The sequence below is a fragment of the Mus caroli genome, chromosome 3 (genome assembly GCF_900094665.2).
Source record: "Mus caroli chromosome 3, CAROLI_EIJ_v1.1, whole genome shotgun sequence".
NCBI classification, from domain to species: domain Eukaryota; kingdom Metazoa; phylum Chordata; class Mammalia; order Rodentia; family Muridae; genus Mus; species Mus caroli.
The window spans coordinates 6378295-6392619 of NC_034572.1; the positions used below are offsets into that span (position 1 = coordinate 6378295).

Sequence of the window (14325 nt, forward strand, 5' to 3'; positions counted from 1 at the left end):
ACTCTCAAAAGAGCACTTTGAATATCCAGGTGCGCCACCTGCTTTCAAGTCTTTCCGGCCTGGCTAGACACCCTCAGAGCTTGATGGATTTGCTTTTCTTTGAGCCACTTTCTCCGTAGTTTCTCCTGGATGGATGTGTCCTAGTGCAGATAAAGCAGTCCCTTGCTCCTGGCCAACTTTTCTCGGTTCCCTGACTCCCAGAGGGCGGTGGCGTCGGCTGCCCTGCCCCCCGTCCCGGGTGGTTATTCGAGGGCGGGGCCGAGCCCGGCCAGGAAATGCCCGAGAGTGGGTGTCACCTGCCGAAACAACTTGTTGATTCCCAGGAGCTCTGTGGGCTCCGACCGTGGCTTACCTGCCTCCAGAGCGCTGGGACGCTCGCCCCCCACTGCTCAGCCATGAGCAAGTTGGGTAAGTTCTTTAAAGGGACCCGCTCCTCCCGGGCCCGGGCGGCTCCCAGCGCCCAGGAGGCCCTGGCTCGCCTCCGGGAGACCGAGGAGATGCTGGCCAAGAAGCAAGAGTACCTGGAGAACCGAATCCAGAGGGAGCTCGCCTTAGCCAAGAAGCACGGCTCCCAGAACAAGCGAGGTAAGCTGCGCCCCAGGACACGCGTCTCTCACCCACTCTCAGCCCTTCCCTGGGGACCATCTTCATCTAGGAGTCTGAATCTCTCCAGGACTGCTGGCTTGCCTTTCTAGGAACCGACCTGACCCCCAGGGCCTGGTGATTGAAGTGAGCTAAGCTAGGCACTTGCCAGGCTGGCAATATGTTTAACGCCAAAAATTCTAGTAATCAAGATGAGCAACATTATTATGTAATATTTAAATGACTCAAATCAATCCATGATGAGCCTGGAATCAAAATTTTAAAGTCAAAATGAATATTACTGACCATTTTTCTCTTGTCTTGAACTCATGTCTTGGATTTTAATGGTACTTCCTTCGCTGAAATTCGTTTTTATGTGATATTTTGCTCACCAACTTTGTTTATTGTTTTTGAGTTTTAAGAATATTGCATTCAAAGGAAGTTTAACTTGGGAGAGTGTTTTCTGGTACCCACTTGGGCTTCACTTTTGGCTCAACACTTCCTAGCCCAGCTCAGGTCACATCCAGTTTCTGTGTAAATTCATCTTAGGTGAAGCATGTTCTGGGATGTTCTGGTTTATCTTGTTGCTCTGCTGTTGAAAACTTCAGTTGCCTGCTGTGCAGTTGCAATCTTTAAAAAAAAAAAAAAAACCAGAATCAAGGCATTAAATATTAAGTTTCCTATCTGGCTTTTAGTACACACAAAGGACTTTGAGTCAGAAATGACTTGGTGAAGCTGTCACGCCTTGAACCTTTTGCTCTTTGTCAGAGTTCATTTGTGCAGCATACTGCTTGCTCTGTAAGGATAGGTCTCAGCAGCTCACAGCCGTGCGTGCATGCAAACCCAGGGAGGAGAGGAGTGATGGGCTTTTAATACCAGGGCAGTGGAGGACTGCTGCTCCCCCCCAGCAACTCCCTGCCCCAAACTGGAAGTGGCAATGGCTTTCTTGGCTCATCAGCTCTGAGGATTTGTGACCCTGTGTCTGGCTTCTTTACCAGAAATGGTTGGTGGAAGAAACCTTTCTCCTCATGCCCTCCTCTTTCCCTCATCTCTCCTGTTCATTTTTCATGGTCTTGTGGGTACCGAGGGCAGAGCCCAGTGCCCCGTGCATGCCAGGCAAGTGGCACACCCTGTCCAGGTCAGTCACTGTGAGGCCCTGGGAAGGATTAGCTCATTCGGATGATGACACTCTTTTGTTCAACCCTGCCTCAGGGAGTTGATCTTGGCTCCTCATCTTCTTATAAAAGTGGGCCTGGATATACACACTCTTGTCACCAGGACAAAAAGACCAAGTTTCATTATTCTCAGCTATTGCCTGTGACTTTAGCCACGGGACAGCATGGCTTAGAGTTAAGGGCTGGTTTCTATTTTTATTCCATGTTGAGAATATTTTGGGAACTTATTCGGTGGCATTTTCTAAAGCGAGACTGTGCCATTGTAGCTGGCTAAAAAGTCAGTGTTCGTGCTGTGACTCCACTCTGCCTCACTGACGAGCTGTGCACTCTGAGTACTGTGCAGTTTCTGTCACAGCACAAACACATGGTCGTTGGTTTGGAACTGTGTGCTCCTTTGCTTCCAGTAGTAACTCAGTAAATGCCTATTTAATATGAGAATTTGAACATCTACTTCTAGGAATTTGTAAAAATGTAGATTTGCTTTCAGAGAGTGAAATGTAACACACTATGGGCTACATTGGTTTCCAGTGGTCTTAAGGTGTATCACAAGCTTACACGACAAACAAGGACAACACATTTGAAGAGAATGCTGAGTACCAACCCAGCTTCCCTAAATTGGGGAAGTTACATATGCACTGTGAGCAAGCAGTAATTGGAGCAAGAATTGATTCATCATCATTTAGATATGTGAGTTCAATGTTGTTGGCCCAGGCCTGGGCTCCAGAGGCCCCGGGAATAAGCAGAGGCTGGCTTGCATGAGACCATCTTTAATATAAGCTATGGATTGAATTTGGTCACAGTCCTATGCATTAGATGCACCATCAATAGAATCGTGTCTCCCAAATAAGCCTGATAACTCCAGACACACACAGCCATTCCCTTCCATTAGCTGCTAAGAATACTTTCAGATATATAGGAAAATAAGACCCAAATTACTGAGCACTACAAGGACCCTATGCTACATAATGGCACTGCTAGATTAGCTGTAATTTACATTGTAATCTGAGAGACACAATGTATTCTCCGTTGAAGCTTTGCTTCCATAGATGGCCACCTAATGTGTCAAGCATCCTAGCTGAATGTATTATATATTTCTGGTAGTATTATACCAGAAACCGCAAGTTCTTCAGTGATGAATGTCTCCACAGCAGAAACATAGACAGCATTTTGAATACCCAAAGGGAGTTTTACTGGTGAAATGGGTAACTTTTTATTTATCTTTTCTTGTTTTTAAAAGGCTTAGAATTCTTTGACAGTGAAGACAATAAATAAAGCAGGGCGGGCTGCTCTGAAACCCAAGCACTGAACTACAATGCTAAATAATTTGTGTCATAAGAACCATATGAACTTCCTTAAGAAACGAATTCAAGATGCTAATAAGGTCCCCCAGAAGGAAGGGAGGCTCCTGGCATGTTGCTTCTGGGGTAAACAGAGGGCCTGGGAAGTGGATATTTCTCACTCAGGTTTCTGAATGACAACAGAAAGAGAGAGAATAGGAAGGGGACAGACCCTCCAATTTGCCAGCTCTTTGACTGTCAAATCATAAATTGTTAAGTTTAATGGACATCACTGTGGTTCAGGGTGACCAGTCTGGCCTTGAATTCAAAGAGACCTGCTGTCCCTGAACTACAAGTTCTGAGATTAAAGTCATGCACCACCACTCCTGACTACTATGTATGTATGTATGTATGTATGTATGTATGTATGTATGTATATGTAAGTATGTATGTATGTATGTATTGCATTTGGGCGGGGGGCGGTCAAGACAGGGTTTCTCTGTGTAACAGCCCTGGCTGTCCTGGGACTTGCTTTGTAGACCAGACTGGCCTTGAATTGACAGAGATCTATCTGACTCGTCTCCTTTGTGCTGGGACTAAAGGTGTGTGCCACCATGCCTAGCCCTAGCTACTTTTTAAATAAGTGAAATACACGCCAAAAATAGATCTCATTGGTGAAATTACAAATACTCTAAATATGTGGATTGATTACAATGGTTTAGGGGTACTTTTCAGTTCCCCAGGTTTGAACAGTTGATGGGAATCTTTTGGATCCATAAATAAATATCAACATGGTACCTGTTTGATCTCAAATTTCGGACAGTATCTGGTCACTGGTTGGCATGGATTCTGATGGCATGTTCCCTCCATAGGGCATATTCCAGGGACTGTCACTGCCTGCTTTGGTATTTAAGCACCCTTAAGGATAGCGTTAGAGCTTCACTGATCTTGTAAATCAGATGAACAAGTTGCTTTGTCAACTTACTACAGAATATTTGTTTAGCCACATACATGCTGATCCATTTTTCTTGAAAATTAGTTGAATTATAACTAGCAGTAAGGAAGTGCATGGGTGGCTAACTCTGACCTCTGACCTCTGACCTCTGACTTCTTTAGAGGCTATCATTTGCCATGTTCCAGAAAGTCTGTGGAGTGCACACAACCAAATGGCCTCTGCACCTGCAGTGTCACAATAGTCAAGGAGCTGATGATCCCAACGAGGAAACAGCTGGAGCAAGATTTATAATCTCATTAAAAACTTCAGGAGGCCTGAGATGTTTAAGATTATACAGTTTATTCAGATTACTAGAACTCTTGCTTTATACCCAGTGATCTGTTTTGGGCAAAAGCAGACTTATTATATATCACGTATTCTTTCCCGACTTCTTTATCATGTCATCGAGAGCAGTGTATGGTCCTGTCTGTTACTGAGGTCACCTGGACAGCAGTTCCTGCCCCAGACTAACTGTTTGGAACTGGACTCAAGTATCAGGTTTTCAAAAACAGGGCTTCCAGTTGCTCTGCCTTGTGTGGGAAATCTAAGCCCATTGTCATTTTCTACCGCTAATGATGTTGAAAATCTAGGTCTCTCCCTCTTCCTAGCTTCCCTAGTCCTTTCCCTATCCCAGGACCCAAGAGCAATGAGTATTCGTATGCTTCTTTGAGATAGGGTAAGCATCCCAATGCTTGATGCCCCAGGCTGGTGGTTTCAGAAACTGACTTGAGTGAAATCTTAGCCCACGTTAAGCCCACGTTGACGTGTTGGTTGGACTTAGAGGTGTCTGTGTTCATTTCTTCTTGAGGTGTTTTTGTTTGTTTGTTTGTTTTTGTTTTATGTCATCCCAGATAGATGGCTGGAATGCAATACTGCAGTTTAATTTTTATAATTTGACACAGAGTTCTGGGTGCTGTCATTCCGAGCCTGGGCTTTAGAGCAGTCAGCTCTTCTGTGGTTTGAAGTTCTCCCAGTAACTCTGCAGCTCTGTTGTTCTCAGACCAGTCAGTTGTCCTGTCTAGTGACTTCTCATTTGGCAGTGAGAGCTCAGAGCCCTGTGGATGAGCGACATCACTGTGAAAAGCATTCAGTGGACTAGGAATACCAGCCACGAGTCTGTAACAATTTTTTGAAGTTAAAATTAGCTTAGATTTTTCTTCCAGAATAGCATTAAATAGATCTCCATCTCCTTTCATATACTTGAGGAAAGCAGTCACTTCTCTAAGTCCCCCTTTCCTCAACTTCTATAATTCCATTCCCTTGAAGACTTTTCTTGTGCTAAGGCTGGCTTACTATGCTGGGCCTAGAGAAAGGCTGGTGAAATGCCTGGGACAGGGTACTGTGCCGCTCAGAGTGAGGGCTGCCCTGGCTTACAGCCTTCGTGGCTCCTTCCCTCCCCTCTAGTCCTGACCCTTCTGCTCATCTGGTCTAGGGCCGCAAATCACACCTGTGGAGCAGGAATTCCAAGTGAGAAGGTGTGGATCCGGTGCAGGTTATTTGTAGGTCTTAGGCGTTGAGTGTGTTGATAGAAAAGACCAGGTAAGCAGATTTGGGGAAAATCCCTCTTCAGTGACATCACACACACATGATTCCAATGAGACATGGTGCTGGAACCATTTGCTCTTCTCCTCAGGGAAAATGAGTTTCCAAGACAGAGTCCTCAGTTTCCCTTGGGAGCCTGGGTTGTGAATGGACAAGGTTGAATTTTGTTTTGGAATCTGGATGCGAAGGCTGTGTGTGTGTATGTGTGTAGTCGAGCTGTGTACTAACACACTGGGAACGTATCCATATGGAGTGGGACTTTGTTCACAGCCTACTCTTATCTCAGTGGGAGGAGCCCTCTGTGCTGTTGACTTAACTTTTTAGTATAGCTGTCGTTAATGATTTCTTCCACCTCAGACACTGGGAACCACAAGGACTTTGGTGTAAAGAGAGCTGCCGAAGAGTCTGGTTGAATGCCAGCACGACTCAGGTAAAGTGAGACAGCCATAAATCGCAGGAGCGTGGAGAAAGCCTCCTGGGAGAGGTAGCTTACCTGCTGACCTCCTTTCTGAAGACAGTGTGGTTGTGGCTCTTGGGCCATAGCATTGGAATTTTTTCTGGATGTTTATTAAAATGCTCACTCCCAGGAGTCCCTGGAGATTCTAATTTAGGAGCTGCTTGGTAGGTTGCATACTCTGAATTTGGAACATTCCCAGTGATTGTGATCCCCACTAAGCTTAAGAACCTATGATTTGTTACTCAGTGAGCCACTAAATTGGAGGGACTGACTGCTATTGTTTCCTTACCATTATTTAATGCATATTAATTGTTCAAACTAATTGGTTTCACTATGGCATTTCTGTATACATACACACATACATATACACATAAACATATACACACATAAACATACACACACATATATACATACACACATACACACACGCGTGCACACACACACACACACATACCCATCCATCCTTTTTTGTCCTGTCTTCTCCCCAGTTTTTCTCCCTATCTTTAATGTTCCCTTTTTATGTTCAGTTCAGTTGTTTTGTTTCCATATATGATGGAAAACAGGAGATACTTTTTTCTGTGTACACACAAAATCTTTTAGTTCAATCCATTTGCCTGCATTCAACAAAATTTCACTCTTCTGGATGCCAACAACCTATGGTGTTTATTGTTGTTTATATTTAGAATATTCCCCGGACAACAATATGAACTAACCAGTACCCCCCAGAGCTGTGTCTCTAGCTGCATATGTAGCAGAGGATGGCCTAGTCGGCCATCAATGGGAGGAGAGGCCCTTTGTATTGCAAAGATCATATACCCAATACAGGGCAATGCCAGGGCCAGGAAGCAGGAGTGAGTAGGTTGGGGAGCAGGGTGGGGGAAGGGTATAGGGGGCTTTGGGGATAGCATTTGTAATATAAATGAAGAAAATATCTAATAAATAAATAAATTAATAAAAAAAATTCCCCAAAGGCTACATGTTAAAGGCTTGGTCTCCAATTTAGCAATGTGCAAAAGTGGGCTTTTCAGACTTTTTTTTTTATCATTAGTTCTCTGACCTTATCTACTGATGGGACATCATTTGATTGGCTGTTGGAAGATGTTAGGAACTCAGCAGATGGGACATTGTTGAAGAGTGTGGATCTTGGGGGTACACAGTTGGAGTTCTGTTTTGTCTTCTGTACCTCTCCCCTCAATCCCCTGCTTATTAGTTGTCATGAAGTGATCAGACCTTGGTCTCCTGCCCCCCTGCCTCAATGCTTAGCTTTGCTGTAGGTCCTAAGTAATGGAGACTGTGGACCAGGAACCAAGTCCGAGACTAAGAGCTAATGAACTCTTTCCTCCTTTAGCTTTTAGGGTGGTTTTCTGGGTGTTTTTCCAGTGATGTCGTGCTGACTGACAGCATGCACACTATCTTTGCTCTATCTCTTCATCTGTGGGCATCTAGGTTGACGCCAAGGCTCGGCTTGCATGAATGTCTGCTTCTTATGGATCCAGGCCTCTCTCAGATTATGGGAGATCTTAGACTTATTCCACATTCAAGGTGAAATTATCCATTATCACATATTGTTTTCTTGGCTTTTGTGCTACCCTCAGTATGCTAGCTCCTGGAGAAAACTGAGTTGTATAACTAGAACATTAATCGGTACCCATTAAGTGTTACTTTATAATCAACTGCCTCCCTCTCTTCTTCAAAATAAGTTGATTGAAAATATCCCGCCCCATGTCACCTCTGAAGCACCACTGGAACATTCATTCTGCAATGGGCTAACCTCAAGAATCTAGACTAGCCCTACGAACCCACCCACTTAAAGTGTGATTTAAAAACTTCTAGCCTACCCCTCTCTCAGTGTCCTTCCAGTTCCTGACAAGGACTCTATAAAACATACTTCAGCCACGTGGTTAGGTACTGTGCAGCACAGAGTGGACCAGTTTTTTTTATTTTCTTGATTGTTCCTTAAATATTTTTTCATTTTTTTTTTTTTTTTTTTTTTTTTCTGGCATAAAATAGAGGGTTTCACAGGCCTGGGAGAGAGAATCAACTTGCAAAGGTTGTTTTCTAATCTCTACTCATGCATCATAGCACTTGCATGCCCCCCACCCCCTCACACACACACACACACACACACACACACACACACACACGAGAGAATGAGAGAGAGAGAATAATAAATAAAACATTTAAATTCTCGCCCCTGGGTTTGATTGCTGTGAAGAGACACCATGAACACCGCCACTCTTATGAAGGACAACATTATTTAGTTCGGGGTCAGGCTCACAGCTCAGAGATTCAGTACATTATCATCATGGCAGGAGGTACAGTGACAGACAATACCCAGGCAGACGTGGTGCTGGAGAGGTAACCAATAATTTTATTCCTGGATCGGATCGGCAGGCAGGAAGAGAGTGATGTTGGGCCTGGCTTGAGCAACTGAAACCTCAAAGCTTAACCCCAATAACATACTTCCTTCAAAAAGGCCCTGCCTACTCCAACAAGGTTGTACCTCCTGGTTGTGCCATTCTCTGTGAGCCTACAGGGGACCATTTTTATTCAAATCACAGTTCTCATGCTTGCTAACACCCCCATTCCTTGTTTAAATCAGTGTTTTAAGCAGTGTATTAAGTATATTAAATACTATGTTTAGTATTTTACATTTGTTTTTATTAAACAACACCTCTAGTTATCTTAGAATTAAAAAATTAAGTCCTATTATATGAACTATTTTATTTAGTTGAACTTTTATTTATTAAAAATCCTACAGACTTTTTTGTTGTTATATAAATATTTATTAGACTATGTAAGATATAAAAATGTAATAACATATATATGAAATATAAAATTTTAAAATAATTTAAATTAGAATTGATATTAATTAAATAATTTAAATTTATTAAAATATTTATTTAAATTACATAAACATTTGTTAAATGATGGAAAGCCAATGCCCTAAGGCATGCTGCCTGAGACCTCATTCCTAGATGGCAACTGCAGTATGAGAGTTTGCTTTATGTAAGATTCAGACAAGCCTTTTGGTAGCCTTTTGACAGATCAACACTTCACGAGAGTTTTATTCATCTAGATAGGAAAGTACTGACCTATTTTCTAATTTTTGTCATCTTATTTCTTTTATTTTTTCCTTCAGTTGCACCTTACATACCTTATAAATTATATTTCCAGATGCTGGTTTATGGACTGTTAGTGTCATCAGACCCACTGGGGAGGTTTTGACAAGGACAAGCTGGAAGAGTTAGCGTGAGTGACAGAATCGAGGGGCTCAGTTGTTTCTGGATGCTTTGCCTGTGGGTTGGGCTAGAGGTCCATGGGTAATGTCACCCGTGGCTTTCCCTTGTACCAGTAAAGAAACCATGAAGTTGGTTTAGTAGTTTTCAGATTTGGGAAGTCACATTGGCTTCTAGCAATGGCGATGATGTTTTCTAACCTTTCAGACACTAAGAGTGTAGACTTTTGAGTCCTTCTTCAAATCTATGTGGCATGGATTTTTGTAGTTTTATTTGTATTGCTTTGCATTTTATTGATTTAGCCAAAGTAAGTTAGAATCAGGTAGAAAATATATTACTGACTGATTGTACTGTAATAAACCCCTTTGACCAGCGGAGGCTGAGGGTACTGTGAGCCACTCATGGTACTATTGTGTTTGTGTTTCTATTGCGTTTGTTGACATTCAGAGCTTCTTACTCCAGACAGCTTCATATCAGAAAACTCCGTTTTAGTCAGTGAACTTAAAGGCAAGCTACCCAGTAGTTTTTTGAGTTTATGATTTTTGCCTTATGTGTCAGTTTTGAAGTGGGTTTAAGTGATCTATGTTGGCGTTTGTCTTGGTTGCTGTTCTATTGCTGTGAAGCAACACCATAAACACAGCACTTATAGATATAATCATTTTTTATTAATTAATTTATTCATTTTTTTATCCCAGTATTAGCCCCCTTCTCCTCCCAGTCCCCCGTCACAGAGCTTCTTCACCCACTCTTCCCTCCCCTTCTCCTCCGAGAAGGGAGAGGCTTCCTCTAGGTATCTCCTCACTCTGGAACATCAAGTCCCATTGTCTCCCACTGAGGCAAGGCAAGGAGGCCCAGTTAGGGGAACAGGATCCATAGGCAGGCAACAGATTCAGGGACAGCCCCCACTCCAGTTGTTGGGGGACTCACATGAAGATTGCAAGTTGCACATTCTACTACATATGTGTGGACGGCCTAGGTTCAGCCCATGCTCGCTCTTTGGTTTGTGGTTCAGACTCTGCTGAGGGTCCCCAGAGGTTCAGGTTACTTGACTCCATTGGTCTTCCTGTGGAGTCTCTATCCTCTTCAGCCTCTTCAGATCACTCAATCCTTCCCTAACTCTTCCACAAGACTCCCTAAGTTCCATTTAATGTTTGGCTGTGGGTATCTGCATCTGTCTCCTGGACAGACTGCTGGTCTCATTTCTGGTTATTATTTAGTAGAAGTTCTTTCTAGCAAACCTACAGTTGGTTTTAAAGTTTGAGAAAGGAGAAGAAAGGAGGAAACGCAAGCGTAATGCAGAAATAAGCCATTTCTGGACTGGGTTCTCTTGCACACAGACACACTTTGGTTGTTCTCTTCAGATAGCTAATAGGGAATTACTTGAAAGGACCTGTTTAGGATGCATTCTGAAAGCATAAGGTATTGTTTATGTTGACAGGAGCTGAGCCTCTGTGGCCCTCACCCTCAGTCACTGCTAAGCACCCACCCAGGCATTTCTGACTTGAAGGCATTCCCATCGAGTGTCTGGGAGATGGATGGGTCCTTTAGGAAGGGAGAAGCTCTTGTTTCCACAGCTCTGTGAAACCTCCCTCATCTCTTCTTAATATAGCCTGCTATTGACTTAAAATACCAACACAGTTAATCACTATCCAGGAAAGACAACACTGAAGGAAGTGTTCTAGAACAGTGATTTTTAAAATTACAGGAGGGAATGAAGGCAGTCTCTGTTAGAACTGAAAATCTTGCATTAGAAGTTAAAGTCTTGATTTAAAAAATTAGAATTTAATATCAACTATAGATAAAATAAGGCTTCTGTATTTTTACCAGGCTTGAGTAGAAATTTAAGATAGAAAACTTAGGATTATTGTAACATATTTTTATTTTATATGTATGGGTGGTTTGCTTTTGTACACTGTGTCTTTTGTCTGCAGAGGCCAGAAGGTGGCATTTATATATAGAATTACAGACAGCTGTGTTTCACTGTGAGTGCTGGGGCTTGAACCCTGGCCTTGTGGAAGAACAGTCAGGTCTCTTAACCACTAAACCACCTCCCAGCCCCTGCTGATGAAACTATAATCAAGTACTTGATGAACATTTTGGATTTTAAAACCCTAATTTCTCATACTTTTTACAGTTACAATAGGGAACCATATTAGCTATGTGTAAAATAATTATATGAAACAAGTTATATATACCAAACAAATTACATGTGTAAGCATCTCGCCCTGGGAAGTCAAGCCCAGTTGCTACTCTCGAGGCCTTCTGGTAAGAGCCACTAGTTCCATACCCACACAATTTCCCTACATTTTAAGTCATAACCGATCCATAAAGTTGACTAATTTGTGAAGTTATAAATAACACTGGTAGGAAATAAAAATAAACACTTCAGTTACTTATGTATTCTGCCTGGAGTCAAACAGTTAATGGGCTTTTTACAAAGAATACCAAATAGATTCTAATGAATTTATTTGTATGTTGCTCTAATAACTGAGTACTTCACCTTCTAGGTAATTGACCTCTGAAGAAATTAATTATAAAGAATGAGACTTGTGCTGGGTGTTTGGGATTCATCTTTTGTGTGCTTGTGTTGTTGAGAACTGAAGGGCAATAGCATTTTCCTGTATCATGAACTTCTCTTTTTAGATTTACCTCCTCTCATAGTCTCTCCCATGATCCTCTGCTGCTAGAATGGTCCGATCTTGAGAACGAGGGCAGAAGCTTCATTTTTATCAGAAAATAATAATCTCAATTGTCTTGGTCCATTTGTGCTCCACCCTGCCATCTCTCCGAAGAAGGAAGGCTGTACTGCTCAACTTGGCTTCCTGATTGTTTATACTGTGTGGTATTAATCAATATTATCAATCAGTCTTGTGCATTTTAAAGCGTAAGATTTGGTTTGGAGTCAGTGGTCTGCTTACAGAATAGACCACTTCCCAGGGATCCTGCCTCAGAGTACTGTTTGTTTACTTTTCCTGGTTCATTCTCTTTTCTCTCTCCTCCCATTACGTAATCCCATACATTACAGTTGTGGTCTCGCTACTTTTTAATCTTGCTCTTTATGATATTTAATATGGGAGAGACCTCTGAAAATATGGAGGTTATACATAGGGAACTACTGGTGTGATTTGCTGCTATTCAAGGTTCCTGGTGTCCCATATATCTAAGCCATAACGTTCACATTGGTCTGCAATTTGCATCAGGCAGAAGTCACACATTTTATTGAACTGCATGTTGAGTGAATATGCACAGGGCTTTGATGTATTCTACTGAAATGTTGAATATATGTGTACAGGGCTTTGAAATATCCATGTGCCCACTATACCTTGTAGATCTCTCTTATTTTTCTCTTCTGTATCTTTTCTAACCACTATAGAGAAAATGTAATTTATACATATTAGCATCTATGGGCATAGTGCACATTACATAGTAGTAATAAATGCTACCACATCCCCTGTTTTTCTAAAGGGCCTTCTAAGTACTTCACAAATCCTCTCTCACTGATCCCCGCCCCATCCAAAATAAATGCATATGGTTATGGAATGAAGGATATGTGATTAAGTGTGATTTCATGTCTTGCCTTCCTGAACTTGTCCCCTTATTTCTTTGCCCTTCTGAGCCTAGAAGTGCCAGGCTTGTGGTATACACTCAGCATGTAGTTAAGAGACGGGAATGGATGAACATGGTTTTAAAAGTGTACACATCCAGGAAAATTCACAATGGGAGGATCCTGAGCAAAAGTCTCAGAATTTTATTGTTTCCTCAGCTATCTTGAATGTAAGCCTGGACTTTGAAGAGAACTGTTTTAACTGTATTGTGTGAACTAAAGCCATGCACCACCACTACTGGAGAAATTTCCTAATGCATACTTTGCATATGTGTAAAAAGAGTGCTTATACTACAGTTGCCAATTAAACATTGTCATGAGACTTTGCAGTAAAAACAGAAGATGACGTAATCGCTTGTGGATGACACCGGTCTCTTGAGCACACTCATAACTTGCTGATCTTTTAGCTTTGTTATTTAGTTCTTCTTGAGAGTTCACTGGCCACTCCTGGGCAAGAGACAGGCAACCATATCCTGTGTATAGTTCACAAGAAGATTAACTGTGTTGGCTGCATTTGTCAGCTCCTCCAAGGTTCATATGGTTTAACAATAGCACCCTTTATCCACCTTGGATGGAGGGAATAGATTAACCTTTAAAGACAAGTTGTCTTACTTATAATAAACAATGAAGTGGCAATGCTTTCTGCTGTCTTGGATGATGTGACATTGATTGTGGAAAACTTTCCTTCTTTGGCGACCTGGTAAAGTGCAATTATATGGTCTGGTTTAATTTTGAATTGTGTGGATAATTCTTACACTTCAGCCTTAGTGAGTGGTTGAAATGTTCCAGCAGGCGTCCTGGTAGCAGTACACTCACAGGCGCTGTTCTGTAGCTCCTGAGCTGAGGGTATATTGTTGTTAAGGGAGGAGACAAGCCTCTGGCTGTTTCTCACCCAGAAGAGACTACAATTGATGCCTTTGTTGTAGAAGAATGTTGTCCAGTTCTCTCTAGCTGCTCTCCAACAGCACAAGCAGGAGGTTGAAAGGTTGAATTATACCTTCAAAGTGAGTTAAATTATATGGTTCTGATAGTGGCCTTTGCCAAACCAGATTAATGCTTGCTTTGTAGCACCAGTTTGCACCTGAAAAAAAAAATGACAGCTGTTTCTCTCTCAAATCATTCATGGCACCAACATCAAGGCCATTCAGGCTCCATCAGTGGTACCATTGCTTCATGTAAAAGCATCTCATGGAAAGACCAAGTTCTTGGCTTATAGGAACTGACAGCTCTTGTCTTAATACCTGAGGGAAATGATAAGGTGACAGGAAAGAGCCACAGTGGTTTTCAAGTGTTTAGGGAGCAGATTCTACCAGGCAGAAGCTGTTGGGTTTATTCATAGGGCATTATGATAAACAATTCAAGCCTTTAATCCCAGCACTTGGGAGGCAGAGGCAGGTGGATTTCTGAGTTCGAGGCCAGCCTGGTCTACAAAGTGAGTTCCAGGACAGCCAGGGC

At 42.3% G+C, this 14325-nt stretch overlaps 1 protein-coding gene across 1 annotated transcript in view; it reads left to right on the forward strand.

Moving 5' to 3' along the window:
* Positions 1-263: 263 nt before the first annotated feature.
* The window catches only part of Chmp4c (charged multivesicular body protein 4C), a 25387-nt gene continuing 11325 nt past the window's right edge, over positions 264-14325 (forward strand). The window contains exon 1 of the mRNA XM_021158627.2: positions 264-585. Coding sequence (XP_021014286.2) covers positions 276-585 — 310 coding nt within the window. The 5' untranslated portion in view covers positions 264-275. The remainder of the gene's footprint in view (positions 586-14325) is intronic.